The 18,286-nt window shown below is 43.5% G+C and overlaps 1 protein-coding gene across 10 annotated transcripts in view; it reads right to left on the reverse strand.

The window, feature by feature from the left end:
• The window catches only part of LOC145132834 (uncharacterized), a 42,984-nt gene that overhangs the window by 13,094 nt on the left and 11,604 nt on the right, over nt 1-18,286 (reverse strand). Inside the window, exons 5-6 of one of the 10 annotated variants that reach the window (XM_079067770.1) lie at nt 17,925-17,978; nt 17,188-17,639 (exon numbers count right to left, since the gene is read on the reverse strand). The exons of 2 other annotated variants lie outside the window; for them this stretch is intronic. In XM_079067770.1, coding sequence (XP_078923896.1) covers nt 17,968-17,978 — 11 coding nt within the window. In that variant the 3' untranslated portion in view covers nt 17,188-17,639; nt 17,925-17,967. Of the gene's footprint in view, nt 1-17,187; nt 17,640-17,924; nt 17,979-18,286 lie in introns of those variants that run through there. 7 more of the 10 variants (XM_079067772.1, XM_079067771.1, XM_079067765.1 and 4 more) reach the window with 7 other exon arrangements.

Below are 18,286 nucleotides of genomic sequence, written 5' to 3' on the forward strand. Positions count from 1 at the left end.
ATTTAATAAAAAATATAATATCAATAAACCTTTCCCGACAAACGTGTCATTACCTCTCGTTATATATATATTAAATCCAAGGGACCTTATGAATAGTAATCTTTTTTGCTTTAGGTTTTTGCCACAAATGTTTGATGAATTTGACATTTTTAGTCCTCGAAGTGAAAACTTTTACATTTTTAAGTTTTGATTAAGTTTTTGTGCCTTTAAATTTTTGCCACAAATCTTTAGTGACTTTGACACTTTTCGTCCTTGCAGTCCAATCTTTTATATTTTGATGTTTTTGCCATAAATTTTTAGTGACTTTGACACTTTTCAACCTTGCAGTCAAAACTTTTACATTTTGACATAAAAAAACACAAAAAACCTCCTTTAGACTTTTGCCACCATATTTTTCCAACTTTGACAACTTTTACATTATAGCCACAACATTTTTGGTTTTTCTCCATCAATGTTCTTTATTTTTGTTGTACACTTTTGAAATCTAATTTTAGGGGGTGTCGGTTTTCTCCCTTATTTGTGGCGATTTACACTTTCAATAAATATTTTAAAGTTTGCCGATATTTAACTTCTATGACATAGTCCAAAAGCGGCGGAGCCGCACGTCCTTTTCTAGTTAACATTAAAAACTGGGAGGATCAAGAAATAGAATTTATATTAAAGCAATAGCTATTTTAAGATTTTATAACCATCTAACCTAGTTTATTTTCATTTTAACATTCTAGTAGACAACCAAAAAATGATTAATCACTTATAAAAATAGAAACTTTGGCAAAAATTCAACAATGAACTATTTTAAACCATAGAACCAAGGAACCATTATTTTTTCAAGTTTTAGATCTTATTATTTATCGAAAAAAAAATTAAAATATAGAAATTCATACCTTTTTATCTTCTTTCCATTGATATCAAATTTGATAAATTTTTTTTCTTTTTTTATCTGTTCAGATTCACATTGTGAATCCACACTATAAATCATTAATTTTGTATAAATTCACGGTATGAATCTGCACAGATTCATAGTGTGAATCTGCACAGATTTCACAGGGTGAATCTGTACAGATTCACAATGTGAATCTGAACAAATTCACAGTGTGAATCTGAACATATCAATTTTTTTATTTTTTATTTTTATTATTTTTTTATCAAATTTGATATCAATAGATGGAGGATAAAAAGCTATGAATATCTATATTTTTAGTTTTTTTTTATGACAAATTTGCTCTAAAAGTTGAGAAAAGATTGGTTCCTTGGTTCTAAGGTTTAAAATGGTTCCTTGTTGAACTCCTCCGGTAGCTCCAACCGATAAGCCACCTTGCCCACACAGGCCAACACTCTGAACGGGCCGATAAACCTAGGGCCCAGCTTGCCCTGCTTCCTGAAGCGGATTACACCATTCCAGGGTGACACCTTCAGAAGCACCAAATATCCCACCTGGAACTCGAGCTCAGAGCGTCACCGATCCACATAACTCTTCTTGCGGCTCTGGGCCGTCAGCAATCTCTGTATAACTTGTTGTACAAGCTCGGTCGTCTTGAGCACTATCTCTATGCTCCCAATGACTCTCTGGCTGACCTTGCCCCAACAAATAGGAGTCCACCACCTCATCCCATATAGAAGCTCAAAGGGAGGCATGCCAATACTGACATGATGGTTGTTGTTATAAGAAAACTTAGCCGACAGGAGATAGAAGTACCAGCTCCCACCAAAGTCAATGATGCAGGTACACAACATTTCCTCGAGCGTCTGAATAGTTCGCTCGCTCTGCCCGTCTGTTTGCGGATAATATGTAGTACTGAAATGTAACCGAGTACCCAACTCCTCTTGAAACTTCTTCCAAAACCTGGAAGTGAAACGAACATCCCGGTCCGACACAATGGAAGTGGGCACCCCATGCCGAGCCACCACCTCTCGGACATAAATCTCATTGAGCTTCCCTGCAGAAGAGTCATCTCTTATGGCTAGAAAATAAGCACTTTTCGTCAAACGGTCCACTGTCACCCAGATAGCATCAAAACCCCTCGCAGTCTACGGTAATTTTGTAATAAAATCCATGGTGATTTGCTCCCACTTCCATAGTAGAACCTCTAAGGGCTGAAACTTGCCATGAGGGCGCTGGTGCTCGTCGTTGACCTTCCGTCAGGTCAAACATCTCTCTACAAACCAGGCCACATCTCTCTTCATACGAAAAATCTCGATTTGTGGGCCTCCTCCATCAATACTTTCCAAGCCCCACCAGCATAAGGCACCCAAACCCGCCCATGAAGAGTCAAAAGCCCACGGTTGTCGATACCAAAAGCTGAAATCTGACTCATCACCCACTCACTTTTCCGATTTTCTTCCTTTATGGCCTCCGCCTGCACTTCTTTGATAATCTTCAAAACTGGGGTCATCACAGTCATCCTCATACACAGATCCCGAATCGGGGCACTAACCGCCCTCCGGTTCAAGGTGTCGGCCACCACATTGGCCTTATGTAACACTCAATTCAAGGCACTTTTCATTTTGACCCTAGGTTTGTAAATGTTTTGCAGATTTGGTCCCTATGGGGCAGTTTTTCCAATTCCGGAAAAGTTAGGGTACGGTGGGCGTACTCCTCGTACATTGGGCGTACACAATCAGAGGTCAAACCCTAAATTTTAGGGTTTGGACCCTATTTAAACGACATTATGACCCATGATCCTCTCATTCCTCAGCCTCCATTGCCTTTTTGATCCTATTTCGAAACCATATCCCTTATTGAAGAGATTTGACCTTCTTGTGTGTGTTGGTGGGATTTAAAGAAGAAGAGCTTGGAAGAAGGAGCTTTGTCCAAAGGAGAGTTGTAGATCCAGATTCCTCTCATCATTTACAGCTTCATTGAGGTATAAAGCTTTGAAAATCCTCCTTGATTGCTTAGATCTAGTCTTTATGAAGTTTTGGTACCATTTTGGTCATATGATGAGATCTAGTAGATTCCTTCCACTCCATAAGTTAGAAATTGTTTCTCTTGATTTTTCTGATGTCCTTAGTCCATAAAGTTGTCATCTTGATGGTTGTGGATCAACCATGCATGTGTTTATGTCATTATGGTGAAAGTAGAATGCTAAAAGTGAGGTTTGGGTCCTTTTGAGCCTTGTAAAGGCTCCAAGTTCATGACTTTATGGATTAAAACGTCTAATAAGACTTAGATATGAAGTTTGGGCTTTTGGTTGTAAGTATTAAGCACTTAACGAGAAAAGTTCTTAATGGGAACGTACGTTGCGTGTACGATGCATGGTCCTCGATCTTACATTCTTAGTAGAACGTTGGGTGTACCCGGCTCGTACGTAACGCATACTAGTGACTCATGAGTATGCAGGGCATAAGCCTGAGTACGCAGGGTGTACTCAGCTGCCGTTGACTTCGGTTGACTTTCTCGGTTTGGGGCACTTTTGGGCTAAAAGAGTTTTGGGACCTATTTGCCATTGTCCTTCTGATTTTTGGGCCATTTCTAGCCCTTGGGCCTTCTTGGAATTAGGCCCATGATGGGTTTTTGGGCTCAATTAGGAACTTAGGCCATACTAGGCTTTTTGGTGCTATTGGATTGGGCCTCGGATTTTGGGTCAAGTGAGGAAAGTGTAAAATGGACTTTTACCCTGAATGTTGGACAATCGGACTAGGATTCCAGCTATGGGATGTGGACCAATTATTAATTGGGTATTATTTGATGATGCTAGCACGGGGATTTTTCCTGATCGGCAGTCTGAACTTTATCTGAGATATTCAACAGCTTGAGGTGAGTTTCCTCACCGTGCTTGGCGGGTCAAAGGCACCAATTTCGACCCATGGTTTATTATGATTAGGATGCTAGTTGTCTGTGTGACTCTTGCATGTATGATATTTGATATGTATACCAGGAGGGGCTCGATGCCAGGTGGGGCCTGATGAGTATATTATATGTTATTTATCTTTGTGATTCTTGCATGTGTTTATATGTTTATATGTATATCGGGCAGGGCCCGATGCCAGGCGAGGCCTGATGAATGTGATGAGGCGGGGCCCATCTCATATTTCTGACATATTTGTTCTGAGTGGGGCTCGATGCCGGGCGGAGCCCGATGCCGAGTGGGGCCCGTTATATGTTTGATATGTATGGTATGTGGTGTTTTGGGGAACTCACTAAGTTTCATGCTTACGGTTTTCAGTTTATATTTCACGTACCTCCGAATCCAAGGGGAAGAGCTCGGGGTGATCGCATTGCGCACACCATGATTTCCGCTTTATATGACTTTGATGTATTGGGATGTTTGATTGACATATTTTGATTTTCTTGTATGGTTTTTATAAACACATTTTGATTGATGGTTTTATTATAATTAAATTGAAATTTTTGGTCTTAATTTTTGGGACGTTACAAGTTGGTATCAGAGCCTTGGTTTGAGGGATTCAGCCATACTCTTGCGTGTGTCTGAACTCAAACTGAGGATTTGGTAGATTTTTCATAAAAAGAATGTTTTATAACAAGAATTTTCTAACAAAATAAAGGGTTGTGGTGCATGCAATCAACCGAGCTCAAGTAAGTTTTCCCAAAGTACCCATACATGTTTTATGAGATGCTTTGATTTGTGAATCTGTGAATCGCATGCTAGTTTAGGTCTAAGGATCTGCTTAGGATTTGCATGATAGAGTGCTAGGAGAGATGCATTTATATGCCTATTGTATGAGCTTGTAGACTTGCATGCTAGTATTGATTATTCAGTGATAGGATGCCATGTTTAGGGTATGCTTGATTTCGGTTACTTAATGATCGAATGTTGTTTGCTGTGTGCTTTTTAGGAGTTCTCACTAACTGTTGATAACTAGTAAGTGAATATGCTAAGTTACATATTATTGAGACTAGATAATTTTAGAATGTTAGGTTTTAGTTCTATTGCACAACTCTTGTTTGAGTCCAACCATTGTAGTGTGAGACCTTTCATTCGAATAATTATCTGGTGTCGGTGGTATGTAATTGTATTTGTGAGCTAGTTAGAGGGTGTTGGAGGGATTTTCTTCTGCATCTGATGGCGGAGAGTGGTATGGTGATTGCCCTAAGAAAACTTAGGAAGAGATCTAGTGATGAGAGCCTTGTCTTGTTAAGGGTTGTATGTATGGATAATAGGGTGACTTGGAGGTTTCGAAGCGATCCTTGAGGAAAGTATGGGTAGATGTGGAAGGTAGTATAGGCCCGTACTATCGAAAGCAGAGGATCCGTACTTGAGTCAAGGAAAGTTGCGATGATTCCAGGAAGCTTGTAGAGTATGGGATTCCTCGGTGTATATATTTTCGTGTGTTCTGATGGTTGGTCTAATTTCAGTATGGTGATCACTCGAGGAAGACCTGGTAGCGGTTCTGGTACTGGTGAGGGTTCAGGTTCGGGTGTTGGAGTTGGACAGTTGGATGATCAGATGAGGGAGTTCATTTCGTTAAAGATTACCCGTAGTATTCTCGAGCAAACTCCTATGATCTTTGGTACGATCAAGGAGGGTATCATCGAGATTTTAGAGGAGCGCTTGGGCTCATTCCGTTCTGAGATGGTAACGATGATGGGAGCTCGCACTTTGTCTTTCCGTGAGTTCTGGACATGTGGAGCCCCAGAGTTCTTCGGGAATAAGGACCCGATCGCGAGCAGACGTTGGTTAGCGGATGTCGCTAATGCCTTCCACACCAGCAGTTGTCCCGATGGGAGGAGGTAGGACATGCCTTGGGAGGCGAGGCGATTGAGTCCATGACTTGGGAGGATTTTGTGATAAGATTTCTGGCCAATTTTACGCCTGTGATTGAGGTACAGCAGTTAGCTAGGGAGTTCTAGGACCTTCGCCAGACTACTGAGACGGTGGCTGAGATCACTGCTATGTTCTGCGAGAGGGCATTTATGGTTCCGCAGTATGTGGCGGATGAGGAGATGAAGAAGGCGAGATACCATGAGATGTTGAGGAGTGATATCCGACAGTTTGTGAGCCGATCCGGTTGCAAGACACTAGATGATATGATAGCGAGGGCCAGAGAGAGATAGATGGACTTGTAGATAGAAGAGGAAACCGGATCAGGTTCAGGGTTCAGAGGGTTCAGACAAGAGGCCCAAGGTTTTTGACTCGAGATCGAGAGGCCAGCATGGTCGGGGCCGCTGTGGCGAGTGCGGCAAGGTGCACGATGGGGCGTGCAGGGTGGGTGGTTCCGGTTGCTTCAAGTGTGGCAGGACGGGTCATATTAGCAGGAATTGCACTGCTACCACCACCACCACCGAGCCATCTGACCTGATTTGCTTCCATTGCAATTAGAGGCGCCATAAGAAGGCCAATTGCCCGAGTTTGGAAGCATAGGGACTAGTGGTAGTACCCGCTCAAGCGACTCTACGGATTACTGATGGCCATCAGGGCAAAACGAATACGCCTGTTGTGAGGAGCAGGGCTTTTTAGCTGACAGTCGAGGAGGCTCGCACATCACCTGATGTGGTGACGGGTATGTATCTTCTCCTTATTTCTTTATTTATGTTGATTTTTCTTCTTATATTTGTGTTTTTTGTTTTAGGATCGTTCTTCGTGAATGGTATCTCTACCTTGGTATTGTTTGATTCGTGGGCTACCCGATCTTTTGTATCTCTTGTGCTCAGCAAGAGGTATGTTGGTGCTCCAGGGGATCTTGATTGTCCATTAGAGGTTGAGATTGCGGATGGTTGATATGTTCATGTATCAAGGGTTCATTGGGGTTGTATTCTAGAGATTTTCAACGAGCAGTATCCGAATGATTTGGTTCCTATCCCTTTGTGTGGGAACAAGGTTATTATAGGGATGGACTGTTTGAGCCCCAATGGGGCCATGATTGATTGTGAGCATCAGATGGTATGCATTCGGACCCCGAGTAGGGGAGAGTTAGTGGTTCAGGGACAGGATGCTCAGCGTGGGTCGATTCTATGTTCAACAGCTAGGGCCATACGTTATCTTCAACAGGGTTGTTCCGGATATGTTGCCTATGTTATGGATACCCGGGAAAAAGGTAATGCGATTGTGGATGATGTGCCAGTCGTTCGGGAATACCCAAATGAATTTTCGGAGGACTTGCCTAGAGTAACTCCATAGAGGCAGGTGGAGTTTAGGATTGACTTGGTTCCTGGTGCGGCTCCATTAGCCAAGGCATTGTATCAGTTAGCTCCTTCGTAGATGCAGGAGTTGTCTACACAAATGCAGGAGCTGTTAGACAAGGGATTCATTCGACCGAGCAGTTCGCCATGAGGAGCACCGATCCTGTTTGTGAAGAAGAAGGATGGGTCGCATCGGATGTGTATTGACTACCGGGAGCTGAATAAACTAACGGTGAAGAATCGTTATCCACTTCTAAGGATTGATGATTTGTTTGACTAGATTCAGGGTGCATCTTCGTTTTCCAAGATTGATCTACGTTCGGGTTATCATCAGATGAGGTTTAGAGAGGACGATGTGCAGAAAACGACCTTCTAGACTCGTTATGGTCATTACGAGTTACTGGTGATGCCCTTTGGGCTCACCAACGCTCCAGCCGCATTGTAACATCCCGATGTTCAGGTACTTTTAACTCTTTCATGTCATGATAATTGGTCTAGTGGTTGCAATCTTGGGGTTTAGACACGGCATGTTGGACGCACCAATACGGCGTGTCTAGACATTAAAAGACACGTGTTTTGGCTGAGCAACACAACGTGTTTTCCCTCTGGGCATGACATGTTAACCGTTGTGTGTGAAACCCTAATATTCCGGGGTTTAGTCTCCTATTTAAGGATTATGGGGGCTAGGGTTTGTCCACCCTCAGCCCCCATCTACCCTCTCAAGCTCAGAAAGAAACCCTAATCTTTTCCTCTCCCATTTGTGAAGATAGTTGGTGTTTGGAAGGAAAAAGGTGAAAGAATAAAGCAAGGATTCAACTAGCTAGCATCATACTTCAGTGTAGCACTCTCCTGGACTATTGTAAGGGTCAAAGTCCTGATTTTTATCATTCTTATTCACTAGATCTTGAGTTATTCCCCCTTTTTCTCTTTGTAATGGGTTGATGCATGGAGGGATCTCATAAAGTTTTCAACATTATGAATCTCCAAGTCAAGGAGACCTTGTAGTGGCTTGGATCTGGTTTCAACCAAAGTTTTAATGTCATGCATGGAAAGTAGGTCATGAATCCCCTTTTGACCTATTCAAGACATGCATGTATTAAAAAGCACCAATCTTTGGAAGGGTTTAGGTGGTTGAACCACTTCTGGAAGGAAAGGACTTTGGATCTTGAGGATTAAGGACTTTATGGTTAAGCCCTTGAATCTTCAAGCCTTGTGGATGGGTTTTTGAACCCTTGGAGTGGTCCAGATGGATAAATTTGGAAACTTTGTCCTTTTTTATAGCATTGGAGTCTAGATTTGGGCCTTGGAGTCCCTGGTATCGAAGGATCGACTGAATGTATTAAGTTCGGAAAAAGACTGCGTGTTTGCAAGCCAACACAATATGTTGACTGGGGTTTTCCCGACCATCTGATTGCTAACAAAACACGACGTGTTTGCTAGTACACACGACGTGTTGGGTCAACATGGAATGTTGACCTTGACCATTTGACTTTGAGTTTGACCAAGTTTGACCTTGAGGGTTAGGTATTATGGGTTTTGATAGAACTGGTCATTTGATGGTTGTAGGCATTTGAGTTGAGAGTTGCGATTCGGAGTCAGACCTTGTCAGTTATGTGCGTCTTGTGAGGTGAGTCTTCCTCACTGTACTTGCAGGTCGAAGGCACCAAGGCCGACCCTTTGGGATTTGATATCCTGTTATGTATGCTATAGTGTTGTAGTGATCTGTCAGATCGGTATCCTGGTATTTAGGATGTTGCTATGCTTAGTGATCTGTAAGATATGTCTTTATGTTTACTGGTTGGTTAATAGTATGTTTATCTGTATTATGTGAACATGATTGGTTAGTGGTTAAGGCTTTACTGCTTTATGCGTAAGCCAACATGTCGGGGCATTCCGACCCGATGGTTGAGGGCCTAGGTTATTGCATCCCGAGGATGATTGGACCCATAGTATGTTGGCATTCCAACTCGATGGTTAAGGGCCCTGGGGTATTCCAACCACAATGGTTGATTGGACCCATAGTATGTTGTCATTCCAACCCGATGGTTGAGGGGCCTGGGGTATTCCCACCCGATGGTTGATTGGGCCCATAGTATGTTGTTTTGTATTTGTGCTATTTGTTATGTATCGGTGTTTTTGGGGAACTCACTAGGCTTTGGGCTTAAAGTTTTGGATTATGTTTCAGGTACCCTAGAGGATCGTGGGAAGGAAAAGGCGTGATCGTGCACCTCATCATGTTTTACTTATGATTTTGGGATTTCTCTGATATTGAACGTATTTTGAAAACATTATGTAAACAATGATGGTTTTTGGGCTGTTTAAAAGTTTAATTTTTTCATGAATTCTATGGATGTTACATGCATTCATGGATCTCATGAATCGCGTATGCAGACCCATGTTGAATCGGTCTGTAATTATGTTTATTGATGATATCCTGGTCTATTCCAATACCGAGGATGAGCATGAGGAGCATCTGAGGGAGGTATTGGAGACTCTGAGGAGGGAGAGATTGTATGCGAAGTTCTCTAAGTGTGAGTTCTGGTTGCTCAAGGTGCAGTTTATGGGGCACCTTCTCAACCAGAATGGTATTCTGGTCGATTCGACCAAGGTCGAGGCCATGATGAGATAGGAGGTTCCGACGTATTCATCTGAGATTCGTAGTTTCCTTGGGTTGGCAGGTTACTACCGGAGATTCATTCAGGATTTCTCCAAGATAGTGGTTCCTTTGACTCGATTTTGAAACCCGGAGACAGACACTATGTGAGGCGCTGATTTTGACCCTGACAGAGGGTGTTGAGGATTTTGTAGTTTTTTGTGATGCGTCGATCACGGCTATAGGTGCAGTTCTGATGCAGAGGGGTCGTGTTATTGCTTACGCTTCAAGGCAGCTGAAGCCTAATGAGGAGAATTACCCTACGCATGATTTGGAACTGGGGGTTGTGGTATTCACCCTCAATATTTGGCGACATTACCTCTATGGGGTCTGTTGTACTATTTACACATATCATAAGAGGTAGAGGTATTTGATGGATCAGTCGAATTTGAACATGAAGCAGCGCTAGTGGTTAGACGTGGATAATGATTATGATTGTGAGATCCTTTACCATCTGGGGAAGGCCAATGTGGTGGCCAATGCTCTCAACCGCAAGGCGGTCGCAACTCCGATCAGGGATATCTATATGAGGATGACAGTGATTACTCCACTCTTAGAGCATATTCAAGAGGCTCGGGTTGAGGCTATGAAGGAAGAGCACCGGAAGAGTGAGCGCATAGTGGGTCAGGTGGTTTCCTACGATTATGATAGACGGGGGTTATTGACTCTTCATCAGAGGGTGTGGGTTCCGTATTAGGGCGGTGCAAGTTAGTTTCTGATGGAAGAGGCGCATAAGTCGAGATTCTCAATTCATCCCGGGGCGACAAAGATGTATAGAGATCTCCGTCCTGATTCTTGGTCGCCCTGTATGAAGCGGGATGTTGCTTGGTATGTGGAGAGGTACTTGACTTGAAGTAAGGTCAAGGCTGAACATTAGCAACCTCACAGCAAGATGCAGCCGTTAGACATTCCTGTTTGGAAATGGGAAGAGATTACCATGGATTTCATTACGAAGCTTCCTCGGACAACGCGCATAGTGGATTCGATATGGGTCATCGTGGATCGATTGAACAAGAGCGCGCATTTCATTTCGATTCAGGAGATTATTTGTGCGGAGAAGTTGGTCGACATTTACATCAGGTAGGTTGTGGCACGAAATGGGGTGCCGGTTTTAATGGATTTAGAAAGGGATGTCCGGTTTACTTTCAGGTTTTGAAAGAGATTTCACGAGGAGTTGGGTACTCGTCTGCACTTCAGCATGGATTTCCACCCGCAGACTAACGGACAAAGTGAGTGGACTATCCAGACCTTAGAGGATATGTTGCGGGCATGTGTATTGGATTTCGATGGGAGTTGGGATACGTATCTCCCTTTGGCGGAGTTTTCGTATAACAACAGTTATCATGCCAGCATTGATCGACCTCCTTTTGAGATGCCATATGGGATGAAATGCAGGACCCCGATATGTTGGGGTGAGGTCGGACAACGAGTCATGGGGAGTTACAAAGTGGTACTCAAGACTACCGAGTTGATTCAGCAGGTTCGGAGTAGACTTCAGACAACACAGAGTCGGCAGAAGAGCTATGCCTACAAGCGCCAATCAGACCTAGAGTTTCAGGTTGGGGATATGGTTCTCCTGAAGGTGTCACCTTGGAAAGGTTTCATCCGATTCAGGAAGAGGGCCAAGTTGGGCCCCAGGTACAATGGTCCTTTCTTGGTTTTGGCCCGGGTGGGTCAGGTTACTTATTGCTTGGATCTTCCTGAGGAATTTAGTCAGATCTTTATCACGTTTCACGTCTCTTAGCCACGGAAATGTTTGGTTGATGATTCCACAGTGGTTTTATTGGAGGATATTCAAGTGGATGATCGCCTGATTTATATCGAGAGACCGGTGGCAATTCTCGATCGGAAGATGAAAACCTTAAGGAACAAGGTTGTTGTGTTGGAGAAGGTGCAGTGGCAGCACCGCAGAGGTTCAAAATGGACGTGGGAGCCTGCGGACGAGGTGAGAGAGCATCACCCGTAATTATTTGTGAAAGCGAAATTCAAGGACAAAGTCTGATTAAAGCGGGGGAGAATTATAACATTCGATTCAAGGTACTTTTCCTTTTGACCCTTGGTGTGTAAATATTTTGCAGATTTGGTCCCTAGGGGCAGTTTTGCCAATTCCAGAAAAGTTAGGGTAAGATGGGCGTACTCCTCGTATGCTGTCGTACGCACTCAGAGGGCAAACCCTAAATTTTATGGTTTGGACCTGATTTAAACAACATTATGACCCATGATCCTCTCATTCAGCGACCTCCATTGACCTTTTGGTCCTATTTCGAAACCCTAGCCCTTCTTGAAGAGATTTGACCTTCTTGTGTGTGTTTCTAGTGTGTGTTGGTGGGATTTCAAGAAGAAATCTTGAAAGAAGTAGCTTTGTCCAAATGAGATTTGTATATCCAGATTCCTCTCATCATTTCCAGCTTCATTGAGGTATCAAGCCTTGAACTTGCTCCTTGTTTGCTTAGATCTAGTCTTTATGAAGTTTTTGTCCCATTTTGGTCATATGATGAGATCTAGTGGATTCCTTCCACTCTAGAAGCTAAGAGTTGCTTCTCTTGATGTTTCTGCGGTTTTTAGTCCATAAAGTTAACATCTTGATGGTTTTGGATCAACCATGCATGTGTTTAGCTCATTATAGTGAAAGTAGAATGCTAAAAGTGAGGTGTGGGTCTTTTTGCGCCATGCAACGGCTCCAAGTTCATCACTTTATGGATTAAGACGTTTAATAATACTTGGGTCAAAGTTTGGGCTTTTGGTTGCAAGTATTAAGCACTTAATGGGAAAAGTGATTAATGGGAACGTACGTTGGGCGTAAGCTGCTCGGTCCCCGATCTTGCATGCTTTGTAGAACGTTGGGCGTACCCAGCTCGTACGCAATGCATACTAGTGACTCTTGAGTACGCATCAGCTGCCGTTGACTTCGGTTGAATTTCTCGATTTGGGCCACTTTTGGGCTAGAAGAGTTTTAGGCCCTATTGGGCCATTAACCTTCTAATTTTTGGGACATTGCTAGGTCTTGGGCCTTCTTGGAATTAGGCCCATGATGATTTTTAGGCCCAATTAGGAAGTTGGGCAATATTGGGCTTTTTAGTGCTATTGGATTGGGCCTCAGATTTTGGGCCAAGCGAGGAAAGGGTAAATTGGACTTTTACCCTGAGTGTTGGACAATCGGACTAGGATTCTAGCTACGGGATGTGGACCAATTATTAATCGAGTATTATTTTATGTTTCAAGCGCGTGGATTTTTCTAGATCGGCAGTCCGAACTTTATCTGAGATATTCAGCAGCTTGAGGTGAGTTTCCTCACTGTGCTTGGCGGGTTGGAGGCACCAATACCGGCTAATGGTATATTATGATGAGGATGCTAGTTGTCTGCGTGACTCTTGCAAGTATGATATTTGATATGTATACTGGGTGGGGCCCGATGCCAGGCGGGGCCTGATGAGTATATTGTATGTTATTTATCTTTGTGATTCTTGCATGTGTTTATATGTTTATATGTATATTAGGTGGGGCCTGATGAATGTGATGAGTCGGGGACCATCTCATATTTCTGACAGATCTATTCCGAGAGGGGCTCGTTATATGTTGGATATGTATGGTATGTGGTGTTTTGGGGAACTCACTAAGCTTCGTGCTTACGATTTTCAGTTTATGTTTCAGGTACTTCCAGATCCAAGGGGAAGAGCTCTGGGTGATTTCATCGCACACACCACGATTTCCGCTTTATATGACTCTGATGTATTGGGATGTTTGATTGACATACTTTGATTTTCTTGTATGGTTTTTATAAACATGTTTTGATTGATGGTTTTATTATAATTAAAATGAAATTTTTGGTCTTGATTTTTGGGACGTTTCACCTTGCCTGGATGATACAGAATCTCACAGTCATAATCTTTCACTACATCCAACCACCTTCTCTGCCTCTTGTTCAAGTTAAGCTGGTCCATAAGATATCTCAGGCTCTTATGGTCTGTGTAGATGGTACACCGAACACCATAAAGATAGTGGCACCAAATCTTGAGAGTGAAACCCACCGCCCCCAACTCCAAATCATGAGTGGGATACCTTGCTTCGTGAGGCTTCAGCTGCCTCGAAGCGTATGCAATCACATGCCCCCTCTGCATCAACAGAACACCCATCCGTGCAATGGATGCATCATAGTAGACCACGAAATCATCAACTCCCTCGGGAAGGGCAAGTACCGGTGCCACATATAGTCTCTAACGAAGAGTCTCGAATTATGCCTGCTGCTTAGGCCCCTAACTGAACACAACATCTTTCCCTGTCAACTTAGTGAGAGGAACAACAATCTAGGAAAAGTCTCGAATGAATCTATGGTAATATCCCGCCAAACCAAGGAAGCTCCGAATCTCAGATGGAGATCTCGGCACTCCCCACTGCATCACCGCCTCTATCTTGGTTGTACTGACCAAGATACCGTTCTGGTAGACGATGTGTCTCAGAAACTGCACCTCGCGCAACCAGAATTCACACTTGGAGAACTTGGCATAGAGCCTCTACATCCTCAAAACTCCAAAAATCTAGCGCAAATGCTCATCGTGCTGCTCTCTTCTCTTCAGATAAACCTGAATGTCATCGATGAAGATGATCACCAATCAATCCAACATGGGCCTGCACACCCAGTTCATGAGATCCATGAATGTCGCAGGCGTGTTGGTGAGCCCAAAAGGCATCACCACGAACTGATAATGTCCGTAACGAGTTCGGAAGGCAGTCTTTTGAATATCCTCCTCTCGTACCCTCATTTGATGATAGCCAGGCCTCAAAGCGATCTTGGAAAACCAAGATGCCCCTACAACTAATCGAAGAGATCATCAATCCTCGGCAATGGATAACGGTTCTTCACCATCAGCTTGTTTAACTCACGGTAATCAATACACATCCGGTGTGAACCATCCTTCTTCCTGACAAAGAGGATCGGTGCTCCCCAAGGAGAACTGCTCAAACGAATAAACCCTTTTCCTAACAGCTCCTGTAGTTGTGAGGGTAACTCCTGCATCTCAAGAGGTGCAAGACGGTACCGTGCCTTAGCAATCGACACCGCACCCGGGATCAGATCAATCCGAAACTCCACTTACCTCACAGGATGCACACCCGGTAACTCCTCGGGAAAAACATCAGGAAAATCATGTACAACAGGAACATCAGAAATTGAAATCGATCCCTTTTTCTCAATCTAAGTATCCACTACATATGCCAGATAACCCATACACCCATGTTGCAAACTCTGCCTCACCCTGGCGGCAGAACAGAAGGTTGATCCTGACCTAGTGCCATCACCATAGATGGTCAACACTCCCCCACTAGGGTCTCAAACTATCACCATCTGACGCTCACAGTCAATCAGATCCCCTAACCGGGTCAACCAATCCATATACACAATCACACATACATCTCCCATCGCGATAGGGATAAGATCTATCGAATAACCAACACCAAAAATCTCTAAAACACAACCCCGGTAGATGTCAATAGCGGAGACCGGACACTCACATGGTTAGACTCTATCAAGGGCTTGCTCAAGGCCTCCCACGCAATACTAAATGCATAACAAAAAGATGACGATACAAAAGACCGAATCACACCCGAGTCAAACAGCACAATCACATGTACGTAATTCACAAGAAAAGTACCTACACGATCAATAACATAAGCAATATAAATAAATCAGTAGAAAAATAAAGAACACATACCAGCGATGGCATATGGAGCTACTCGGGCCTCTTCTGTTGTCAATTGAAATGCTTTCCCTCGATCCCTCAGTGTCTCGGCCTTCCCATGCCGACCATCAGTAATACGCAGGGTCGTAGGGGCCGAAGCCTGAACCGCCCTAGATGCAAGCTAAGGACACTCGGTCCTCATATTTCCTGTTTGATTGCAATTGAAGCATAACCGAAATCCCTTGGGGAATTCCTAGCCAAATGCCCCTCCTTGGCACACAGGTAGCAAATCGTCCCTAACCGACAAGGTCCCTCATGCCCCTTCCCGCACTTACCGCAAGTGCGGCCCTTCTGGCCTCCAGCTCTTGAGTCAGCTGGCTTGGGCCTCTTAGTTGTCGGATGCGACTGCACTAACCTCCTATCTCTTACATGGGTCTCCCTCGCCTCCCTAGCTTGGGTCTCCAGCTCAATCTCTCTCCTCCTGTCATTGGTCTACAAATCAGTCAATGTCTGATATGAAGTGTTCTCCACGAACTCACGGATATCCCACCTTAGAATACTCAGATACCGACTCACACATGCCTTCTCAGTAGACACGTGCTCAGGACAAATTAAGGCCCTCTCATGAAACATCCTGGTGATCTTATTCACCGTCTCTCTCTTAACCACGGGTACAAAATCATACCTGAACATCTCAGTAAATCTCTCCTAGGCCAGTGCAGAACACTCTGCAAGGGTGTAATCAATTGTCACAGACTTCCACCAATCCTTCGCTCCCAAGCAAATCAGGTTCAGCGCGAAACGAACCCTATGATTCTCTATACATGAGCAAGTGTAAAAACATTCCTCAACATCAAAAATCCATCTCATGGAAGCAATCGGATCCTGGGTCCCATGAAACTCGGTTGGCTTCGTGTTGTTGAACTCTCGGTACCACAACGAATCACCCCCCTGCGGTCCCGCAACAGCAACAACTGCAGTGGCTGCGGCAGCAGCAACCTCATGTCGGTGTCATAGATCTCGTCAAAAGTCTCAATTAGTGTGGTCTTGATAGACCCAAACATCTCTGGAATAGCCCCTCTGATTGCTACGGCCACCTCGGCAGCAACAATCCTGCGGATCTCATCATCATTGGCACTCGGCCTCTCGGGATTGCTAGAGCTTGAACCTCGGGTAACCACCATACTGAAACACACAAGAAAACCATCAGAATCACGCTTAAGCGCATACACAAACACCCACACACTCCTACAAGTTCCTTATGATTACTTCTTGAGTCGCGTACGGATCCGGTGCTTTTACTAGTATGGGCCCAATACTACCTTCCACACCAACCTGTATTTGTCTCGAGTCATCCTCATAAGACTCTAAGTCACAAGGACTCTATTTCCCCAGATCAGCTATACACTCGCCCTGCTGCTTCCTTAGAACCACGACTAAGCATCTAGACACTAACTCTAGACTGCTCCCCAGCATTGCACCGTCTCACAAGATCCCCATTGTCCTCGCCACTTGCGCATGCTAGTTATACATGATACGAGTCTCGATAAAAATTCGAATAAATAATTCTACCTCAAATCCACAACCAGACAAGGAACAGGAAGAAAGGATAAATCAGGCATTCTAAGGCTATAAAATCCTAACTGTGTATAATTACACAACATACACAAAGCAAATAGCAATGGCATATTCAATCTCGAAAGAACGAACTCCTAGGCTAAAAGGCATCACAAATCAGGCAACACTATTACACCATTCCTGCAGGATCCTTAGCCTACCACTAACTAGCATGCAATTCTATTAGGTCATAAAATATCAGCTCTACACTACTTATAATATAAATTGAGGTATTTTAGGTAACTACCGCTCGAGCTCTGGTTGATTGTACACATTGCTTCACTGGATTTTTCTCCTGTAAAAATCTTCATTTCCTTGAAAAGTGTTTATGAAAATCTTCAGATCCTTAGTTTGAGTTTGGAATTACCCTAGAGTTCATCCAAATCCCTCAAACCAGGGCTCTGATACTAAATTGTAACGCCTCAAATTTTAAACCAATTTTTTCATTTTTAAATTACCAAAATATTGTTCATGAACCAAGTCATCAAAAAACATAAGTGTCAATTACAAATTATCATCATAAAATATTAGAGTATTACAGACTGCCCCAGTAACAAATCTCCAGCAAGTGTGTACAATCAGACCTTCGCCTTCCCGCGATCATCAGAAGTACCTGAAACACATTATCAACAACTGTAAGCACGAAGCTTAGTGAGTTACCCAAGATACCACATACAACACAATTTAAATAAACAACTATGGGTTATCAGCAACCCTAGAGACTATCTGGCAGTCCCAGTGGGCAACAACATGCCTTATGGGTTATTAGCAACCCTGGAGACTATTCGAAGTCTCACTCACACATAAACAACATAATACAAAATAACAGTTAGACCCAGTTGGTCATCACTAATACAGGTACTCTACCACACATGTCAGAATAAGTGAGGAAACTCACCTGATACTGATGACATATAAATCTCACACCCGAACTGTCGGAACTAGACTCCGCCTAATAACACAACAATTAAACCTAATTAATAATTAAGGTCATCAACTCAACTCATAAGTCCAAATTGCACAACTAATCCCCTTAAGGGAAAAGACCATTTTGCCCCCTTCAATGGTCCAAAACCCTAAATTTGACCAAAAAGTCAAAAGTCAGCAAAAGTCAACTACCCAACGCGTACGCTGGGCGTACTCCTTCTTATGCGGGGTGTACAACTCGATCAGCGGCCAATCGGGAACGGGTCTGGCTATGCGGGGTGTAGCCAGGAGTACGCCCGACATACTCTGCCTGATCCACATTTATCATCTTTT

This window comes from Lactuca virosa, chromosome 8 (assembly GCF_052849685.1).
Source record: "Lactuca virosa cultivar CGN04683 chromosome 8, Lactuca_virosa_CGN04683_v6, whole genome shotgun sequence".
Taxonomy (NCBI): domain Eukaryota; kingdom Viridiplantae; phylum Streptophyta; class Magnoliopsida; order Asterales; family Asteraceae; genus Lactuca; species Lactuca virosa.